The 20,064-nt window shown below is 43.1% G+C and overlaps 4 protein-coding genes across 4 annotated transcripts; 2 read left to right on the forward strand and 2 right to left on the reverse strand.

Annotated features, from left to right (window-relative positions):
- Positions 1 to 9,426: 9,426 nt before the first annotated feature.
- Positions 9,427 to 11,795, reverse strand: CLUP02_06097 (WD repeat domain-containing protein; the record flags this gene model as incomplete). Its single annotated transcript, XM_049285101.1, has 5 exons — positions 9,427 to 10,344; positions 10,406 to 10,477; positions 10,519 to 10,619; positions 10,678 to 11,505; positions 11,573 to 11,795. The coding sequence occupies 5 exons, from the start codon at positions 11,793 to 11,795 to the stop codon at positions 9,427 to 9,429; spliced, it is 2,142 nt and encodes a 713-aa protein (XP_049142244.1).
- A 603-nt stretch (positions 11,796 to 12,398) lies between these two features.
- CLUP02_06098 (RNA recognition domain-containing protein) lies at positions 12,399 to 13,115 on the forward strand (the record flags this gene model as incomplete). The annotated part of the gene is made up of 3 exons (XM_049285102.1): positions 12,399 to 12,481; positions 12,529 to 12,745; positions 12,804 to 13,115. 3 exons carry the CDS (start codon positions 12,399 to 12,401, stop codon positions 13,113 to 13,115), a joined length of 612 nt encoding a protein of 203 aa, XP_049142245.1.
- Positions 13,116 to 13,184: 69 nt separating this feature from the next.
- Positions 13,185 to 14,044, reverse strand: CLUP02_06099 (uncharacterized protein; the record flags this gene model as incomplete). Its single annotated transcript, XM_049285103.1, has 3 exons — positions 13,185 to 13,358; positions 13,444 to 13,662; positions 13,721 to 14,044. 3 exons carry the CDS (start codon positions 14,042 to 14,044, stop codon positions 13,185 to 13,187), a joined length of 717 nt encoding a protein of 238 aa, XP_049142246.1.
- A 909-nt stretch (positions 14,045 to 14,953) lies between these two features.
- On the forward strand, positions 14,954 to 19,560 carry CLUP02_06100 (glycosyl hydrolase family 47; the record flags this gene model as incomplete). The annotated part of the gene is made up of 8 exons (XM_049285104.1): positions 14,954 to 15,193; positions 15,273 to 15,620; positions 15,692 to 16,084; positions 16,144 to 16,436; positions 16,618 to 16,678; positions 17,326 to 17,884; positions 17,962 to 19,301; positions 19,357 to 19,560. The coding sequence occupies 8 exons, from the start codon at positions 14,954 to 14,956 to the stop codon at positions 19,558 to 19,560; spliced, it is 3,438 nt and encodes a 1,145-aa protein (XP_049142247.1).
- Positions 19,561 to 20,064: the final 504 nt, after the last annotated feature.

The raw sequence follows: 20,064 nt of genomic DNA on the forward strand, positions 1-20,064 counted from the left end.
CGGCAGTGGATGTGTTGTTAAAAGGTGGTTGCCACTACGAGTCCCGGCAGAGTACAAGCACAGGTACTGCCGGGGGCAAAGGTAGGGTCAATGTGATGTGTCAAGTAGTGGTTGATTCTTCTAGGTAATGTGGGCAGAAGCCCCTAATGTGGGCAGAAGCCCCTATGTATAGTTATGGCTAGTCGCCACTAATTATAGCACATAGCCTATGGCTATATAGTATAATAGCCTACCCCCTAATTAAAATTTTACGACGTCCTCGTCGCTTATATTCCCTAATTATTTCCTCTAAATATAATACTATCGTAATATAATACTATCGTAATCGTCGTAAATATATTACTTAAAATGTTCTATAGTAATTATAATTATTATACTTAATAATTTAATACTTTAGTAATAAGTTATTAAATTATTCCTATAGTTTAGCGTTAAGATTATAGAGCACCCTTCTATAAATTATCTTTTACTCGTCGTTAAAAATTATTATATCGGTTATTTTTATTATATAATTTACTTCTTTTTACTATCCTCTTTTTTATATCTCTTATTAAAAAAGAATTATCCTCGCTTTATTATCTATCGTCGTTTTAATAGTAATTTTTTATATAAACTTATAGAATTCTTTATTATTATCCTAAACTAGGGTCGTGTCGTATTATAAAATTATATCCCTAAGCTTCTCCTTTTCGATTAGCGGTTACTCTAATTATTCTAAAAGTAGGTATTAAGGCCCGGGAGTCGTATTAGTAGTTCGAGGCACTAGCTTCTATCGTCCGTAAGTAATAAGAAGCGTATTTAGTATATCGTCGTATCTAGGCTCTATAGAATTATAAATAGTAAGGTATTTTAATAGCTTAATCTAATTAGAATAGTCGTACTAACTTTTTAACGGGCTAAGGCTATATAAATATATTACCGTTACGATTTCTTTAGCTATTACCTCCTTTTTAATAATCTTACGCAAAGCTCTATATATAAGATATAATAATAAGTCGCCTTTTTTCTAACTATTTATAAGCGTTTAGTAGAGAGTCGTTATAACGGAAATTTTATTAAACTCTAAGAAAATAATATTATCTAAGTCGTTATTAAAGAATACTATAGCGTAATATAAGCTATTATAATTCTTTTTATATAGCTAACCTCGTTATACTAACTTAAGAATTAGGTAGTACTACTTAAGTATTATCTTATTTGAAATAAATATACTTAGATTAATTCTAATTAGTCGTACTAAGGGATCGTTAAAAATTAGCTTCGGGGGTACGGGTATTTTTTTAATAAATCGTCCTAAGGAGGATTCTTTTATAAAATCGCTACTTTTAGCTTCTTATTACCCGTATTTTTTATTCCTTTAGTCTTGCGTTTTTTTCTTATCGGTAGCTTCTTATTAAGTAGAACGTTATTATCGGATTCTTTTTTATTAAACTCCTCGTTACTAATCCCCTTTTTAATTTTTAAAAGATCGTCGTCGTTATTTAATAATAACTTCGTACTATTAGCTTTCTTATTCTTAACTTCTAACTCTATAAATAATAAGTCGTTATTAATCGTAATCGGGGTTTAAGCTATTATCTTCTCTAGTTAGGATAGTAGCTTCCCGTTTATTTAATCTTAGATTTTTTAAGTAGTATTATTTAGCGTCGTAAATAGTTAAGTATTAAATATTCTAAGTCTCTCGGGAGGTAGGTTTATAATAAATAAGTTATATATACTAAATAAACTAGCGAATCCTCTACGTCTAGTCTCGAATCCGGGGTCCTCCTTATTTACCGAGTCGTCGTCCTCGTTTCCCGCTTTAAGTAGTCCGTCGTTCTTACCTTTAATAGCTAGCGGGTATTATAATAACTTAAAAGCGTTCGTACGATCGATATTAGGGGTTATCGGATTATCGGGATTATTAATAAACGTTTAGTTAGTACCTTTTTTATTATATACTTAACTAGCCAAGTTAATAAGGCTATTATTAGTCTTATTTAGTTATGCTATTTTAGTATAGGTATATAGAGGGGAAGAAAAAGGTATAGCTAAAATAAGTAGAAATAAGGTTTAAATAGCTAGCTATAGGCAATATAGAGTCGAGATCGAATAATAAGTTCGATCTTCGGCTTTAGGTAAGTACTTAAAATTAGGAATAGTTAATACTATCCTCTACTATAAAAAGGAATTATTATTTAGCTAAATTAAATATTCTTCTTTTTATAGTAGTAGATACCTCGTTACGATAATTTTATAAAGAAGTTCTAGCTACTATCTATATTATTTACCTAGTCCCTCTAGTTATAATAAGAACTATAGTCTATTTCTATTTTATTAGACGTCGATAATTTTCTTTAGTAAATTAGCAAGTAAAATTACTATTAATATCGGCAGTGCTCGTCCGTAAATATCGAGTAGTGGTACTAGTTCTAAGTAGTTAACTAAGATTACGTCGTATATTTTTACGTATTAAGATAAGTCGAGCTTATATATAAGTCGTCCGACCCGTTTAAGGATCGTAAAAGGCTTAGTATATTATTATAAGTATTTCTTTCTTAGCGTAGTTAATTATAATATATTATAACCGCGGTATAGTCTTAGTATAATACGTTATCTAACTTCGAAAAATTTAGTAAGGCGCTTCTAGTCGTAGTATAATTTTATCCGGATAGCTACGATAATAATAGCGTCGTATACCTTAAGTCGTATCTTTAGTCTAATTAGTAATTTATTTATTACGTCTATAACTACGTCGATGATATTATTAGGAGTAAATCCTAAAATAATTTCGTTAGGTAACTTAGTTATTGCCGCTAATTTGTTATTATTAATTTCGAATTATAATCGGGGAATGCTATCGGGCTATCGGTCTGGGGATTTTAGTAATATAAAGTATATTCGTAGCGCCGACTCGACTATAAAGTTTGTCTATTTACTCTAGCCGTTAGTCTAGGGATAGTAGGCTACTAAGTATAATAGTTTACTACCGCACTTATCCTATATATATTTCTATATTATAAAAAGGAATTTAGGGTTTTTATTACTTAGGATTACTTTTAGTAGTCCCTAGTTATAGTACTATAAGAAGTCTATTAGTAACGTTACCTATTCCTTTACTATTATCGTTTTATATCTAAGTATTAGACTAATCTATTTAGATATTTTATTAGTTACTAATAGGATATAGTTATATCCTTCTCCCGAGGTCTATAGTCCTAGAATAAAATCGATAGTAATTATATAATAGGGATATAGTAACGGTATAATAAGTTATATATTACTATATAGTCGGTGTGTTTTGAGTTTTATTATCGAGTATGTTAAGTAACCCTAGATATAGCGCTTTAAATTCCGTATAAGTCGTAGTATATAATATCTAGATAGTATTATAGCTATTTTATTATAGCCTATATAGTTTCCTCCGTAGGCCGTTTTAAAAATATTAGCGTAGTATATTTAAGGGATATATAATCGGTTATATATATTATACGTTACCTTTTATAGTAATCCCCTATATAAAAAAAATAGTAATTCGGCGCGGTTCTCTTTAAGTAGTATTATATTATTACGGATTATTTTAATAATAGATTTAAAGACTAGGTTTATATCGTAGCCTTATTAGATTTTTTTCTTAAAACTCGGTGCTATTTCGAGAAGAATTATATTAGTACTATCTTACGTTACTAGTAGTATAATATCGTTTTTTAATTACCGGTCGTTAGTCGTACGTATCGGTAGTAGACTAATTTATATAGTATAGGTATTATTAGTTAGGAAAACTGATTATGCTTATATTTATATTGCCTAATCGTTTAGTACGTCGTTTAGTAAAATATCTAAGCCGCTATTTATTAAATTTAGCTCGTCGTATCCCGGGTCGGCTAGTAGTTTAGATAGCGCGTCCGGTATAATATATTTTTTACCTAGCTTATATATAACCTAAATATTAAATTAGCTAGCGTACTCTATCGCCCTAATTAGTTTTTTATTATTAGTACTATTCGCCGTAGTATTAGCAATGTCCAATTGTCGTTATAGGCCTACGATAACAGAATAATTAGTAATAATTATCGTAATAAGTTTTAATACGGAGATCTAGTGGTTATATTTTTTTAGGACCTAGACGAAACCTAGTGTTTCTATTTCCGTTAGCTAATATCTTTTTTTAAGCTCGGATAGGGTTCGTAATAAGTATAATATTAGTTAAATAGCACCCTTTAGCGGTGGTTTAGTTAGCTTCCCTTTGTCGTCTATGATTATTTATAGTACTTCTAGCTTAACGTAGTAAGCTATAGTACTAATACCCGTCGCTACTACGTTAAAATTAATAAATAGCAGTCGTATTGGGTCGTAATAATATAGTTTAATATTATTTAGTAAGTCGCTACGTATTTTTTTGAACGCGTGCCGTTCTTTATTAGTAGTTATAATCGGGACTAATTTTGTCTATTATTTACGCTCGGGATCCTTATTAGTAATTCGTTTATTATCTTTAGTCCTTTATTATAATAAATCCGTCTTTAGTTATTCTAATAGTTCTATAATAAATATATATCCCGGGACGTTATTATAGAGGTACCTTGCGAGGCTAATAAATATTTTAAAGTTACGGAGGGTCGTTAGATATTTAAATTATTTAAGAGTATCTAACTTTTCTATTATAATAAATAGGCCGAAGGCATCGACGTATTATCTAAGAACGGTAGTACCTAGAAATCCTATAAAGGTCTTTAATAAGTTAATACTAATGTTTTTTTATTATAATAAACAAAAGACGGTATCGAGGTTAGTAATATGCTCCTCTAACGTATCGGATCCGATAATAATATCGTCGTAGTATAATCGGGCTAAGACGTTTATAAAGAGGGCGTTTATTTATTATTAGATATAGGCGTTCGAGTTTTTATAACTTATTATAGCGTAGTTAAAAGTATACTATCCGTTAGGTATAATAATCGTAAAAGTGTCGTAAGATTCGGGGTATACTCGCTATTAATAATAAAACGAACTTACGTCTATAACCGTAATATAGCGCTTATTTTTAACGATATTAAAAATATCGTCCTGCGATCGTATTAAGTAGCTATTTAGGAGTACGATTTTATTTAGTCTATAGATATTAATAACTATGCGGCCTTTTTATTTTCCGTTAACTTTATACTATATTACGAAAATTAAAAATAAAAATAATACTAAGTTTATAATACGATATAGTCGTCCCTAGTCGATAAGTATATCTAGTTATTTCCGGACGACTTCTTTTTTATTAACTCCTAAATAGTAGATCTTCCTCGTCTTAGGGACCTCCTTTTCCTAGCTTAGTTTAAGGGTAATTTATATTTATTAGTCTTTAAGAATATTAGTAAAGCCGGTATCCTTAAAGACGTTTTAGAAATAGTCTAGTAGGGGTATAAAGTAGTCTACTTTATTAGCTCCGTTATATATCGTAATTCTAGTTATATATTTCTTTGTTCGGTTCGTCGGCTAGACCTTTATTAGCTTAGAAGTTATAGCCTTGTTTAGCTTACTATTCGTACTACTAAAATTAGCCGCTATGCTCGCTTAGTCGTCGTTAACTTATTAATAGTAGGCATTTTCGATAATTAAATTAAGGGAGCCGACCTTAGCTTTTATAGGGATTATAATAGGTTTATTAGTATTATTAATAGCTATAATATAATATATATTCTCGTTAGCTAATAATACGTAGGATACGAACTTATTATGTAGTGCCGGCTTAAATAGTAAGTCTTTATTAGTTACTACGGAATATAAAACTAGGAGTAGGGAAAATATATATAGTAGTATAATTATCGTTATAGCCGATCGGATCGTAGCCTTAATAAGTAGTCTGCGTTTAGTATTATAAAACGCCGGGACGTTAATATTATATAATTAAATAGTAATAGTAGAAGTAGTAAAGTCGATTTTGAATTTTTCTAGTCTTATAATATCGGTGCTAATTAATATATTTGTTTATAGGCTATTAACTAGCGATACTTCTCGTATAAAGTGTACTAAGGATAGTATGCTATCGTTTATAGTAGTGCCCTTAATATAAAATAGGAAGACTATATAGTCTTATATTTAGTATATATCTATTCTAATACCTTTAATAATTAGAAGAACGGCGCGTCGTTTAATTTCTAAGAATAGGAAAATAATTATAATTTATTATTAGTTAGCGATCGATCGACTGTAGCCTATATTAGTATAAACCTCCTCTTTAGTATTATTATTAAGGGAAGTTATAAGTCGTAATTATATAATAATAGATATTTTTATTCCGAATCCTATCCTAATATCTAGCTTAGAATCTATAATAAAAGTAATAATAGGTAGTCTAGCTTTATTAGTAACTAAAGCATTCGCCGTTAGTAAAGTAGTCGCCATATCGTCCTCCGTTATTAATATAATATTATTAAGTACGCTTTTTTCTAATCCTCGTCGTTTAGTAACTAAGGAATCCCGAGAAAGGCGTTAGTTATTAGTATTTATAGTTTATATTAAAGGCCTACGTCGTATACGTTACGGAGATATTAGAATAGTTTATTATTTAAAGCGAATTACTCGCTATATTTCTTATAATTATATATATTTAAAGAGCCGGTAATAAAAAATACTACGTCCCCGATTACGGGTACCGGATCGTAGTTTAGAGGTCCGTGGTCCGTATTATTAAAATTATTATTTATATCTAGTTCCTCTAGTTAGTTATTGCCGTAGTACGCTTATTCTAAATTCTAATCCTCGTCTTATTTTAATAGCTCTTTATCCTATTTCTCTAATACGTAGGCTTATATATACGTACGACGTAGTTAGTTATAGTTAGAACGGTTTAAATAGTAGTTATTACGCTATTAATATAGTTTATTAGGGTTATTATTAGGGTTATAGGTATACCCGCTAGATTATAATAACGTTATAGAACTTTTTATCTAGGGGGGTTAGTACGGCTAAGACTAAGTACTCTATTATATTTATTACGTAATATTAATTATCTAGCTATTAGCCTACGTCGTAGGTTAATTATTTAACTAATTACCTCCTTAAGAATTGCCGCTTTTATACGAGTTATTATACTAAGTAGGTAGCTTATAGTCGTTCGGACGATTAAAGTCGTTATACTAATTATAATTAGACTACTTATTAGACTATTAGTAATTATAGTTCGGCTAGTAATTATTAAACTCCGGTCTCTATAATAAATAGGGAGTATTCTAATATCCTCTTTTTTATAAAGCTAACCTTAGTTCGGGGACTAGGTCGTTATTATATAAAGAGCTCGTTATTACTTATCGTACTTAGTAATTATTTCGTATAGGATATTTATTTTTAACTATGCAAATTAAGATACTTTTTTTATTATCGAGGTAGTTTAAGAACTAAGCTAGGGTTATCGTTACCGTTAGCTTTTTTATTTATACTTAGATCTCGCCGTTAAGAGCTTTAAAAATAACTCTAAGTTATACTTAAACGTCGTCGATCTCTATATTTTATACGTTACGAATTATTATCTATATAAATAGTCTAATTATATATCTGTTAGTAAGGTCCTTAATTATAAGTTTTTATATATATAACGCGTTAAGGGCTTCGGAGGAATTTTATTTAAACCGCTTTTATAAAATCTTAGTAATAACCTATATTTCGTAGTTAGATAGAGCTAGTCGTTCTAGTTATATAAGCTTAGTAATATACTATATTAACGCTATATTTAGTAAATAAAACGACTATACCTCTTTAATAGCTACGTCGCCTCTAGTTACTACGAGATACTAGAGCTTATTATAAAAAATATAAACGTCGGTATAAGTAGTAAACTTAGTACCGGAGGTAATACTATACTTCGAATTATCGTAACTAGTTAGATCGAAATATCTAATTTCCTCTAGCTTTAGGGGTATAAACTAATTACTATTATATCTAGGAGTTAATTATCGGCTACCGTCGTTACTATTATTTATATTATTTATAGTTAAGGCTACTATCGTAGTAATTTGGGCAATTATATTAATAAAGAGACTACTAATCGGGTTATTATTGCCCGTAGGCTAGTTATTACCGTTTATATTACCGTCTATTATTCTAAAAAGCTTTATTAACTCGTTATAGTCGCTAAGTAGAGAAGGGTATAAGCGGTAGTTACTTAGGTTAGTAATAAGACTTTTTAAATTAAGGTAGTTACTTAGGTTAGTAGTACGTATTACTACTAGTATTAAAAGTATAGTAAGTAACAACTATAGTTAAGTAAGAGTCGTCGGACGAGTATCGTTAAATAACGTCGGTTAATAATCGAACTTTATAGTATAAATTTATCGGATTACCGTATTAACTCCTCGTACTAATTTTAAAAATTTAATAAAGTAGTTTAGCTCGACTTCGCTAGCGCGAGTATTAATAGTTTAGTTAGCTCGCTATAATACTTACGTTACGTAACGTTAGTTAGTATTTATAACTCTCGCTACGTAAGGATAGTTCGTATTATTAATATAAAAACGTAGTAATTATCTAGCTTTTAGCTTAGTTATTATTAGTCGTATTTCTTATAGGGGTAGAGTAAGGATTATTTAGTAAATTAAATCCTAGTTATAATAGGCTAGTAAAAAAGAAATTCCTAGTACCGGGTCGTATTATAAGTTATGTTACTAGATTGCCGGGGGCAAAGGTAGGGTTAATATGATATGTCAAGTAGTGGTTGATTCTTCTAGGTAATGTGGGCAGAAGCCCCTAATGTGGGCAGAAGCCCCTATGTACAGTTGTGGCTGGTCGCCACCAGTTGTGGCACACAGCCTGTGGCTGTGTAGTGTGGCAGGTACACTCGGGCGGGAGCTGGGAGGTGCTGGCGCGTTTGGTGGGGTTGGGTTAGATCAGCGGGAGACTACGTTTGAGCTGGAGAAGGTGAAGAGGTGGTAGGGGCATGGGTATCTCCCGTTTGGGCGAACACAGTGACCGGGTCTCTGTTTGGCAGGACATGTCACTATTCACTATGACATTGTGCCTAAGTACTTTGGGGGGGTTTCAGTACGCTAGCATGTTAGGTATCTCAGGTAGGCACGGAGAAGATAGCCCAGCTGCATGTGCTTGCTTCCATTCCATTGCTTTGACCCCGCCAGAATATCTCAAAGACATGGATCTCACCGTTTGTTTCGTCCAAGAATCTGGATCCATTGAATACCTCGCAAGGACAGAAAGAAGCATTGCATTCAGAAAGTGTGAGGCCAGAGCCAAGTATCATGTTTCAGTCTGACATTCATACATGTTGAAAGAGTCTTGGGAAGGAAAACTTCGACTTCTGTTAATATTCATCAACTCAGGATCAAATACACGATTTCGCTATTGATATCAGACAGCTAGAGGCATTTCCTACCATTTCGCTTGTCCTTTATTATTGAGCTCGCACCAACATCACCAAAAAAAAACATGATCCACCTTTCCCTAAGTCTATGCCACTCCAAAAATGAGATAGAATGTCACAGCGCCCTCAACTTCTCCAAGTTCTGCTTCCCCGTCACTGTCACCAAGCCAGCCGCACAAATTCTTTGCAGCTTCGAGTAATCGCAATAAGTCCGATCTGTCGGGAGAGTCGCTGCGTTTGCTGCGATTACTGCACTCCACGACCGCTTCCGCCCATTCTAGCAGCTGCGACATGGTTGTCGCTGCTTCCCGCTTCTTCCCCCTACCCATGAATTCGTTTAGTGCGTCTACGTTGGCTTGTTCCCAAAGATGATTGCAAATCCGGCCGGTGCTCTTCAAAAGCGATTCAGTCGAGACCGAGTCGCTGGCGGCGGAAGACGCTGAAGACGAAGAATAATGGTGCAAATCTCGTTGAACGGGTCGATCGTAGGGGCCGGGGCGACGACTGCCTCCACGAATCCTTCTCAAGCAACCCCCCCTTGAATTGTCTCTGCGCTCTTCTCTGCGTTCTCTTCTGCGATCGTTTCTGGCTTGCCTGCGTCGTCGTTCGTGATACTTCTGGCTAGCTCGTAGACAAATGTCCTGAACCGAGCGAATCCTCATTGCTAGAGCATGCCTCTCCTTATGAGATTGGAGTCGTGCAAGAAACCGCAAGAAGCCGTCATCCAACGCGCCAAAATCCGCCACGGATATGTCCATGTCATTTCGGTGCGGAATTTGCACAGTTAATGGCGCAAGTGGCATGCCCTGGATAGTGCGTCCAGCCAGGGCGCGTCGTTCAAGGAGAGAACCGGCGTGGAGTTGTGAATCAAAGTGAGGTGACATAGGCGAAGCTTGTACAGTCATTGAGTTCACACAGGGCGCCGAATTCTGATCCTTTGGTCTGAACGCAAGATTGTAGATGAATGTGCTGGGTGAGCGCTGAGGCTCGGGTTCTCTGCCGTACTGCTCCATGTTGAATGTTGATTATCAACGCCACTTGGAAGGTCAACCTGAGTTAGAGGACCTTACAAGCCGTATTTGTATAGAACCGGACGTCGAGCGACCGAGGCCTCTTGGTCAATTTTCTCGGAAAGAACTGTCGAGAACGTGTCACTAGGTGCTAGCATGTCAGCTCACAATATGGAGGTGAGTATCTGAAACATCGTGGTATTTCCATTGAAAGCTTGCTATGAAAGGTTGTCTAAGTGCTCCAAATGACGATTCTCCCGTCGACACCGCTGGCTTCATCTCTAGTTAGCATTCGACACCAGTGAACAAAGGGATTCTGAAACTTACAGGTAAACTTTGTCAAGTTACCGCCAGACTCTTCATAGGAACGAAGTGTGGTGACAGTGTTCTGATGTACCGTCTTGAGCTTGGTATCGTCCGTAGCCTTGCCCTTGAGATCCATCTGCCTGAACATGTTGAGCGCAGACTCTTCGCGGGCGTCGCTAAGCCCGGGTCGGCCCTTTGACTCGAGAGTACCGGCAAGGCTCCAGCCGCCTTCGCCGCCCTTGAAGCGGAAGGCTTCACAGTCGTAGCCTGCGGCAATGATCTCGTCCTCTGAGCTCCACAGAAGGCTCATGAAGGGAAGCAACTGGGTGGTGATGGTGACAACGGCGCGGGGAGGCTGTTCAGGGGCACTGGGGTATACGACAGTAATGCTGCTATCGTGAGCAGCAAACGCCAGGGCATTTCCGCTCGGCGAAAAGGAGACAGAGTGAACCCAGCCGGCAGAGTTGTTCAAGTACTCTCCGCAGACGGTGTTGAACGGCAATCTTTCACCCCAAGCGGTCGGCTCGGGGCGGGCGTCGACACCCTTGATGAAACTGGACAGAACTCTGGCGTGGGCGTCGGTAGATCCGGCAGCAAGCAGAACGGAGTTTGGGTGCCATGCGACGGATGTGATGGTGCTGCGAATGGGCTTCTTCAGGTGCTTCGACACCCACCAGTCGTTCTCCTCCTCAAAGTAGCAGACGGCAATCACGCGGTCGCCCGATCCGACGGCGAACTTGGTCTCGGAGGGGGACCATCGCACAAAGGTCGCGGCGCGGCTGATTCGGAGGAGGACAAGTGTGGGCTTGTATCCGGTAGGCGAGGGCTCCCAGACAAGAGCATTTCTGTCTATCGCGGGAGGTCAGTTGCTATTCTCGACTCGGAGACAGGACAGAATTAGCGCGCATTGACATACCTTGAGAGCAGGAGACAATGCGGCCGCTGTTGGGAGCAATGTCGACACTCGTGACGGTCTTGTCGTGTCCTTTGAGCTCATCCTTGAGCTTGAAAGAGTTTCCAGTAGGTCCGTAGAGCTCAATGGTAGAATCGCGAGCGATAGCCAGCGTCTGGCGGTCGGCAGAGAAGGAATGGTCCGCGATGGGCGCGTGGAAGAGGTGGTGAACCTGAGGGGCCGCCATGATGAACGATTGCTTCGTGATAGGAGTATAGCTCTCTACTACCACGATCTAGAATGAGTCGGAGGTTGTTGAGGGAGTGTGGAAAGAACAGAGTTGGCGATGTTGGCAGATGAAGTAATCGCTTGAGGCAGTGCTAGTTGATGCTGGCTGGCCTCCGTCCAAGCAAGGCAATGTACCTATCTCCCCAGGCTCTACATACGTAAGGTGCATGCATTGCATACACTACAACGTACCGTCTGGGAGGTGCACATTGGTGGGGCAGAGAGGGGCGTTACGTAGGTAGGTTAGGTAGGTCTTCCGACAGGGCAACATGGCATTCGCACCATTCTCCTTCGTGCACAGCTCTGAACCTAAGGCCACACCCTGGCGTCCATGGTATCGATTGGCGGCGCTAGCAGTGAAGCTCCGAAGGCTACTCGACTAACTACAGTGCGGTGGCCGGACGTTCATCACAAAAAATCGGTACCGCGACGATTCAACGAGGACGAATATCACTACGCGCCACCTCGAGACCATACCCACACCGAACACACACTGTCGAGCAATTGACGATTTCCGCAAAGGCCTCATATCATCTCACACTTCCGTTCATCATACTGCACAATGGCAGCGGTCGCCCCTCCCCGTGGCCTCGCGCCAAACGCATCACTACCCGCCAAAGTTGCAACTGTTGCTCCGAACCAGACGTAAGTCAGAAACCCAGGAAACAAGAGGCAATCGCTAATGATTGTAGGCTATATGTCACAAATCTCCCGTCGAACAAGATACAAAAAGCTGACTTGCGAACCGAACTTTACTTGCTGTTCTCCACATACGGCCCCGTTCTCGACATCGTCGCCATGAAGACCATGAAGATGCGAGGGCAAGCCCACATCACCTTCCGCGATATCCAGACAGCGACCCAGGCCATGCGCTCCCTTGAAGGCTTTGAGTTCCTCGGTCGGCCTCTGGTATGCGACCTTGAGAGTAGAGGATCATAAGGGATTTCGCTGACGAGACCGTGAACAGAACGTCCAGTACGCAAAGTCCAAGTCCGACTTCGTCGCCAAATTAGACGGCACATACAAGATGCCAAACTCGACAGCAGGAGCTTCCAGCACCGAAGTGACGGATCTTCAGAAGAGCATTTTCAACGCTCCCGCACCTGGTGCCGCACCAGCGGCGGCCACGGGGGTCACCACGGCGAAGCCGGCAGCCGGGGGTGATCAAACCATGGCTGACGCGCAGACGGCTGATGCAAGAGGCCAGAAGCGGACCAGAGACGAGGAAGAAGACGAGGACAGCGATGTTGCCATGGAAGAGGACAGCGACGACGATTGAGGATTTCAGCCTTGCATTTCAGTTCAAGCAGGGTGAGAGAAGGCAGGAAGGTCCCGGCGGCGGTGAGCTTCAGCCGGTTGAATCCAGGGCCATCTCTTTGGGCACCCAGAGCCCGACGCATCCGCCAACCAGGCCGAGCCATAGCATCATGTACTGCTCCTTGGAACAGTTGAAACCCGACATGGCGTCACCGAGGAGGCATGGATGGATGAAGAATGACGGTAATCCCGTGAGAGGGTGGTGCTGCGACCTCGATTGTTAGTACAGACCTACAGACGGTCTCTTTCAGAAGATTTAATTGACTGGTCCGCAGCTGATGCACACTTACGTCGCCGGAGATCCCTCCAATTCCGCTGGACCGTCGGAGAGCATCCTTGAACTGATCGGGCACCAGTCTTCGAAAGACAGTGTCAAGGTTGAATGCAGGCTCGTCGGCTGGCAGTCCGTGTAATGTGAACCACAGGCAAGGCATCCGATATGTGGGATGCCAGTGCACTTCGTAGACGACGTGACCGGAATCAGGAACGTGTGACCTAGAGAGCGCAGCCTGCCGTATGTGAGTGAACATAAGCAGCGTGTCGTATAAGAAGAGCCTGGAACATTACCTCGTCGGATTCTTCAGCATCAATCATGGCCTCATCACCCAGTCCTAGAGCATCCTTTTCCGAAGCACCATCGCCAAATGAAAAATTATCCAGAACGGATGAGAGATCGCCGCAGTCCAAAGTAGCCTCGAGTGGCCGGATGATTTGCAAATAAGTAGTGTATTCAACGCCCGAGGCGAATGATGTATCAAGTGCCGTGCATACCCTCATTTTCCAACGCCGTCGCATCGGGCCCAAGGTAGCACGGCAATACTGGCTATCGAAATGATGGCATATTTCGGAAAACTCCTCAGGAGTCAAAAATGGGAAGTCCTTAAACGACATTCTTAACGTAGACAGTGTGTGCCCTCCAGAGTTGAATTTGTGTTTCCCTTGTTCGTGTGAAATAGGTCCAAATATCCCTGAGAACTCGACTGATGAGGATGCAACGTCGACTGTAGGGGAATGATCAGTCGTGGCACTGGAGGGCAGACTCGACTCTCCGTTGGCTCACACGTATAATGTGAACATAGACCGAGTCGATTTCAGGGTTCTCGATGCGGCAGACGTCTATTTTCCGGGCCGTATCCCTCTTGAAGTTGAAATGCTCGGATGCAGGCCATCGACTGAACGACGAGTTGGGTGTTGGTTGTGCCCTTGAGAGCCCCACTGGCCTCAAGGTACGGATACCCAATCTTTAAGTCGGCTACTTCGTTCCGGTACGTATCTAATAGTAGTAGCACTTTGCAACTTGAATGGGAGACCGTCCATGCCTGAAACTCTTTCTTCGTCACTTTGTCTGTATATCAAAGGCTCCTACCTCAGATTGAGCCCTTCTGTCCTGCCTACCTGCTGGTGACAGTGAAAGATGGCCAACACGACAGTCCCGATGCCAATTTGCCAGTGACACTGCCTCTTGGGAATTCCATCTGTCCCAGCGTCGGAAGGGTCGGCATGTACTCCGTATTTGTCCCGGCGAGAAAAAACTACAGGGCAGGCTCCAAGCCGGCCGTGGCTGAGTGCTATCCGAGGTAAGGGTACCTATTTGACGGCAGAAGGCTACTCGCTACGGGCGTACACACGGAGAGAACCGCTTCCACTACAGCTATGCTGCTGCCATTGCCAACCTGTGGGTCTCCTGCAGACCTGTGACCAGCTTGCCAGCCTACCAGAGTGCACCCAAAAAACAGAAAACACAACCACACTCATCTCTTCTCTCCTTTTCCCCACACACCTCATCGAACACCCGTCACGATGCTCTCGAGAAGACTTGTCGCGACTGCGCGCTCCGTGCCGCTGCGCCGGTACCAGCCGCGTTCGCTGCCGCTGCAGCTTCCCCAGATGATGCAGCACGTCCGCAGCTATGCCGACAAAATCGTCCAAGTGCCGCAGATGGCTGAGTCCATTTCCGAAGGTACCCTGAAGCAGTGGTCGAAGCAGGTCGGCGACTTTGTAGAGCAGGATGAGGAGATTGCCACCATCGAGACTGACAAGGTAGCTTTGTTCATCTGGTGTCTCTGGGGAAAACATGATGTTCCTATTGCTGACCGCAGTTCTTTCTCTTGTTGCACAGATCGATGTTGCTGTTAACGCTCCCGAGGCCGGTACGATCAAGGAATTTTTGGTCAACGAGGAGGACACCGTCACTGTCGGCCAGGATATCGTCAAGATGGAGCTTGGAGGCGAGAAGTCCAGCTCAAGCGAATCCAAGCCTGCCCCAGAGAAGAACTCGGAGCCCGAGTCAAAGCCAGAGTCCAAGTCAGAATCGAAGCCGGAACCTAAGAAGGAGGCGCCCAAGGATGATGCGCCCGCCAGTAAGCCCGCTGCCCCGGCAAAGGAGACGTCAAAACCTGCTCCTGCTCCCGAGAAGGAGTCGGCAACCAGCGCTGCTCCGGCGTTTGGCAGCCGTGAGGAACGTCGCGTAGGTCTACCACCCAATTTTTGCGTGCAATCTTTTCCATTAGCAATAGAGCTGACTGGGCGTCTTCGCAGGTGAAAATGAACCGCATGCGCCTCCGAATCGCCGAAAGACTCAAGCAGTCGCAGAACACAGCGGCCTCGCTTACCACCTTCAACGAGGTTGACATGTCCTCCCTTATTGAGTTCCGCAAGCTTTACCGCGATGACGTCCTCAAAAAGACTGGTGTCAAGCTTGGTTTCATGAGCGCCTTCTCTCGCGCTTGCGTCCTGGCCATGCGCGACATCCCGGCCGTCAACGCCTCCATCGAGGGCCCCAACGGCGGCGACACGATTGTATACCGCGACTATGTCGACATCAGCGTTGCAGTCGCCACTGAAAAGGGTCTCGTCACCCCTGTCGTGCGCAACACCGAGTCGCTGGACATGCTCGGCATCGAGAAGGCCATTGCCGACATGGGCAAGAAGGTATGGACGATGACCCTACTACGTCATCGAGGTTCAACGCTAACATGGAGCTATCACAGGCCCGCGACAACAAGCTGACGATCGAGGATATGGCTGGCGGTACCTTCACCATCAGCAATGGCGGTGTCTTTGGCTCGCTGATGGGCACCCCCATTATCAACCTTCCCCAGACTGCCGTCCTCGGACTCCACGCAGTCAAGGATCGCGCAGTGGCCATCAATGGCAAGATCGAGATCCGCCCCATGATGTACTTGGCGCTTACCTACGATCACCGCCTTCTTGACGGAAGAGAAGCTGTTCAGTTCTTGGTCAAGGTCAAGGAGTACATTGAGGATCCCAGACGTATGCTTCTGTAAGGGAAGCAGCGCTTTTACGCGTTGAAACACAACATACACATGATTGAGCATTGCGACGATTGGGAAGAGCCATTGTACTACTACACACTAAACTAAGACGGAATGCGACACTAGGATTTCTGGGAGTGTTCATTTTGCCAATGAGTGATTTGTACACATAATGCTCGATGCCATCAGGCTGAAGCAGATGGGAGTAATGGTCTCAATGGAGCTAGCTACCACACGAATACAGAAGGCGGTGCGCAGTAGTCTGAAAGCATCACGTAGACCGAAAAAAGGACTCGCAATCACAGATAGTTGCATGTATGCGAGATTGGTGGTCCAAAGACCATAAGAACTAGGTACCGAACAATAAAGATTCAAACGCATCGATCCATCATGACGAAGGTGCATGGTACGCTGGGCACAAGTGCCGCCTTTCCGTAGGTTCCTGTCCTGTCCACCAGTGAGCGTGCGCTGTGAGGAAATACAGTGGGTTAGCGGGTAGAGTGGTCGGCACCTTACCTCTAAGACCCGACGGGACACCTTTGCGCGACCAAGAGGTGTCACTCACTGGCCCGCTCCAGCTGGGTCAGAAAGTCCACATCATCGAGATTCCTTAGGTACCTAGTCTCAGTTGCTGGTTGCTCTTGTCTCTCTTGTTATTTTTCCTACATCCCACGCCGTCACAGTACAACTGTCATTCCTCAAAGCTGCTGGGGTTTGAGCCAGAGCACCAGTCTTTGCAAGCCTCCTTCACAGTCTTTTCCCTCCAAGGTTGTTGACCCCCGAGGTTTGCGACCTGTTCGTCCCGTCCCACGTCGTTTGCTCGAAACCGCCGGATCCACACTGCGACAATGCTGAGGGCGTAATATGAATGTTCGCGACCCTTTCAATCTACATCAGAACTCTGCCCTTAGCGTTTTCAAAATCACGGCCGCCCGAGCTGCCCATAACATCAAAGAAAAAGCAGTCGAAGCCGGAGCCACTGCGCTGAACGACATGTCTTTCAATGTCCCAAAGAACGTTCCCTCCTTCAGCAATCCCCAGCGACAACTCGAGGACAGATATTGGGGTGCCTCTGCCAACAGCAGCCGATCCTACCGTGGAGGCAACTCTGGTATCTTCCACGGTGTGCAGGGGCGGGTAGAAGACCTTCTTGGTACCAAGGGCCAGCTTCCCATGTACAAGGACAAGCCCTATGCCCACCACGCAAGCCGGAGGTTTCGGCCTCTCTGGCGGCGGAAGCGCTCCATCCTCGTCACCCTCCTCTGCTTCGTAACGGGCCTCTGGTTCTTCGGCTTCTTCTCAGAGGGCTCCAAGGCCCGCGAATCGGCAACGACATGGACTGGCTGGCTTGGTGCGACAGAGCCCACGGGCAAGAAGGTGGACTGGCTCAAGAGACGGGAGAGAGTAGTTGAGGCCTTTGAGCTCAGCTGGGATGCCTACGAACGCTATGCCTGGGGTAAGACTTTGAACTTGCTGGTAACATTGTGTTCGTTCATATGGAGCTCGGAAACTAACAGCCGAATTTGTTCATAGGATACGACGAGTACCACCCCATTGCGAAGACCGGACGACAGATGGCACCCAAGGGTCTTGGTTGGATCATCATCGATTCGCTCGACACCATGATGTTGATGAACTTGACATCACGCCTGAGCCATGCGAGGCAATGGCTTGCCAACGACTTGACGTGGGATCAAGACCAAGACGTCAACACATTCGAGACAACCATCAGAATGATGGGTGGCCTTCTCTCTGCGCATTACCTGTCCACAGAGTTCCCCGAGCTGGCCGCGATCAAAGACGACGACCCAGGCGCGCCTGGTGAGGACTTATACCTGGAAAAAGCAAAAGATCTGGCCGATCGTCTGATGAGCGCCTTTGATTCGCCGTCAGGAGTTCCCTACGCCAGCGTCAACCTGGCCACCTACAAGGGCATCGTATCCCACGCTGACGGCGGCGCCTCTTCGACCGCAGAGACGACGACACTGCAGCTCGAGTTCAAGTACCTAGCCAAGCTGACCGGCGAAAAGGACTTCTGGGACAAGGTCGAGCGGGTCATGAAGGTGGTTGACGATAACGGTGCTCAGGATGGACTTGTCCCCATCTACCTCTACGCCACGACGGGAGAGTTCAGGGGAGACAACATTCGCCTGGGCTCCCGCGGAGATTCGTACTATGAGTACCTGATCAAGCAGTATCTGCAGACGAACAAGCAGGAGCCCGTCTACCTGGAGATGTGGGACGAAGCTCTAGCAGGAGTCCGTAAGCACCTGATAACCTACAGCAAACCCTCTGGATTTACTGTTCTCGGAGAGCGCCCCTCTGGCCTGAATCACGAACTGTCTCCAAAGATGGACCACCTTGTTTGCTTCATGCCCGGTACCATTGCTTTGGGAGCGACTGGAGGCATTCCCGAGGCAGAGGCCAGGAAATTACCCACATGGAACAAGAAGAAGGACGAGGACATGAAGCTGGCCCGCGAGCTCATGCAGACGTGTTGGGGCATGTACAAGTGGATGGCGACAGGGCTTGCCGCCGAGATCACCTATTTCAACATCGACAACCCACCTGCATCTCCCTCGGCCTCGCATCACCCACCCAAGGACTTTGATCCGGATCCGCATGCCAAGTGGCGACAGGACTTTGAGGTACACTCTCAGGATGTCCACAATCTCCAACGACCAGAGACGATTGAGAGTGTCTTTTACATGTGGAGAATCACTGGCGACATCAAGTACCGTGAATGGGGCTGGGAGATGTTCAAGTCGTTTGTCAACTACACCTCGGTCGAGGATGGTGGAGGCTTTACGAGTTTGAGCGACGCCAACACGATTCCCCCAGTTACGCGTGACAACCTGGAAAGTTTCTGGATGGTAAGTGGAACTCTACTTGACTGCTAAGCCATGGTAACTAACACGGTGTGACTAGGCCGAGACGCTCAAGTATTTCTACCTCCTGTTCTCACCGGATGATTTGTTGCCCATGGACAAGGTCGTCTTCAACACGGAAGCGCACCCGCTCCCCCGGTTCGATATGGGCAAGCTCTTCAGCACAGGCTGGCAGCGCAAGCCAAGAGACGCCAACGGAAAGCTGATTGTAGATAAAAAGGAGGAGCAAAAGGAACAAGCATGATATCATTGATGTAGGCTCACCTGTGATGGAAGTCAGGGAGAGCATGTTTATATAAAGTAGCATGTCCTTGTCGTTGGAGGCATCGTATTCAAACGACACAGTCTGGCGTTGTATGGGATGATGATTTAGCTGTTGTAAAAATACTGCTCAAACATGGGCTAATGTATCTCTCAATGGTCTTGCTACCACTGCTTTTTGACGTCCTTTCTGCACTGCCAGAATTGCAATGCTTTACAGCTATTCATGGCAGTAATCGCTGAATATAAAGACATACTTCCACAACTCCCTGCTCACTTGTGAGGACTTGACGCCGCCGCACATACGGTTCTGGGATAAGGGATAATGCACTTTGTATTTTACCTACCTACCTAAGCACCCTAAGTATTACGGCTAGCTAGTCGTAGTAAGTATATTAGCAGAAGTTAAGGCTGCGAGTACTAAGTAAATAATATCGTAGTTATAAATAGCTTTTTTAAAGCTATATTTATAAATCGTAAAATAAAT

The sequence above is a fragment of the Colletotrichum lupini genome, chromosome 3 (assembly GCF_023278565.1).
Source record: "Colletotrichum lupini chromosome 3, complete sequence".
Lineage (NCBI taxonomy): Eukaryota > Fungi > Ascomycota > Sordariomycetes > Glomerellales > Glomerellaceae > Colletotrichum > Colletotrichum lupini.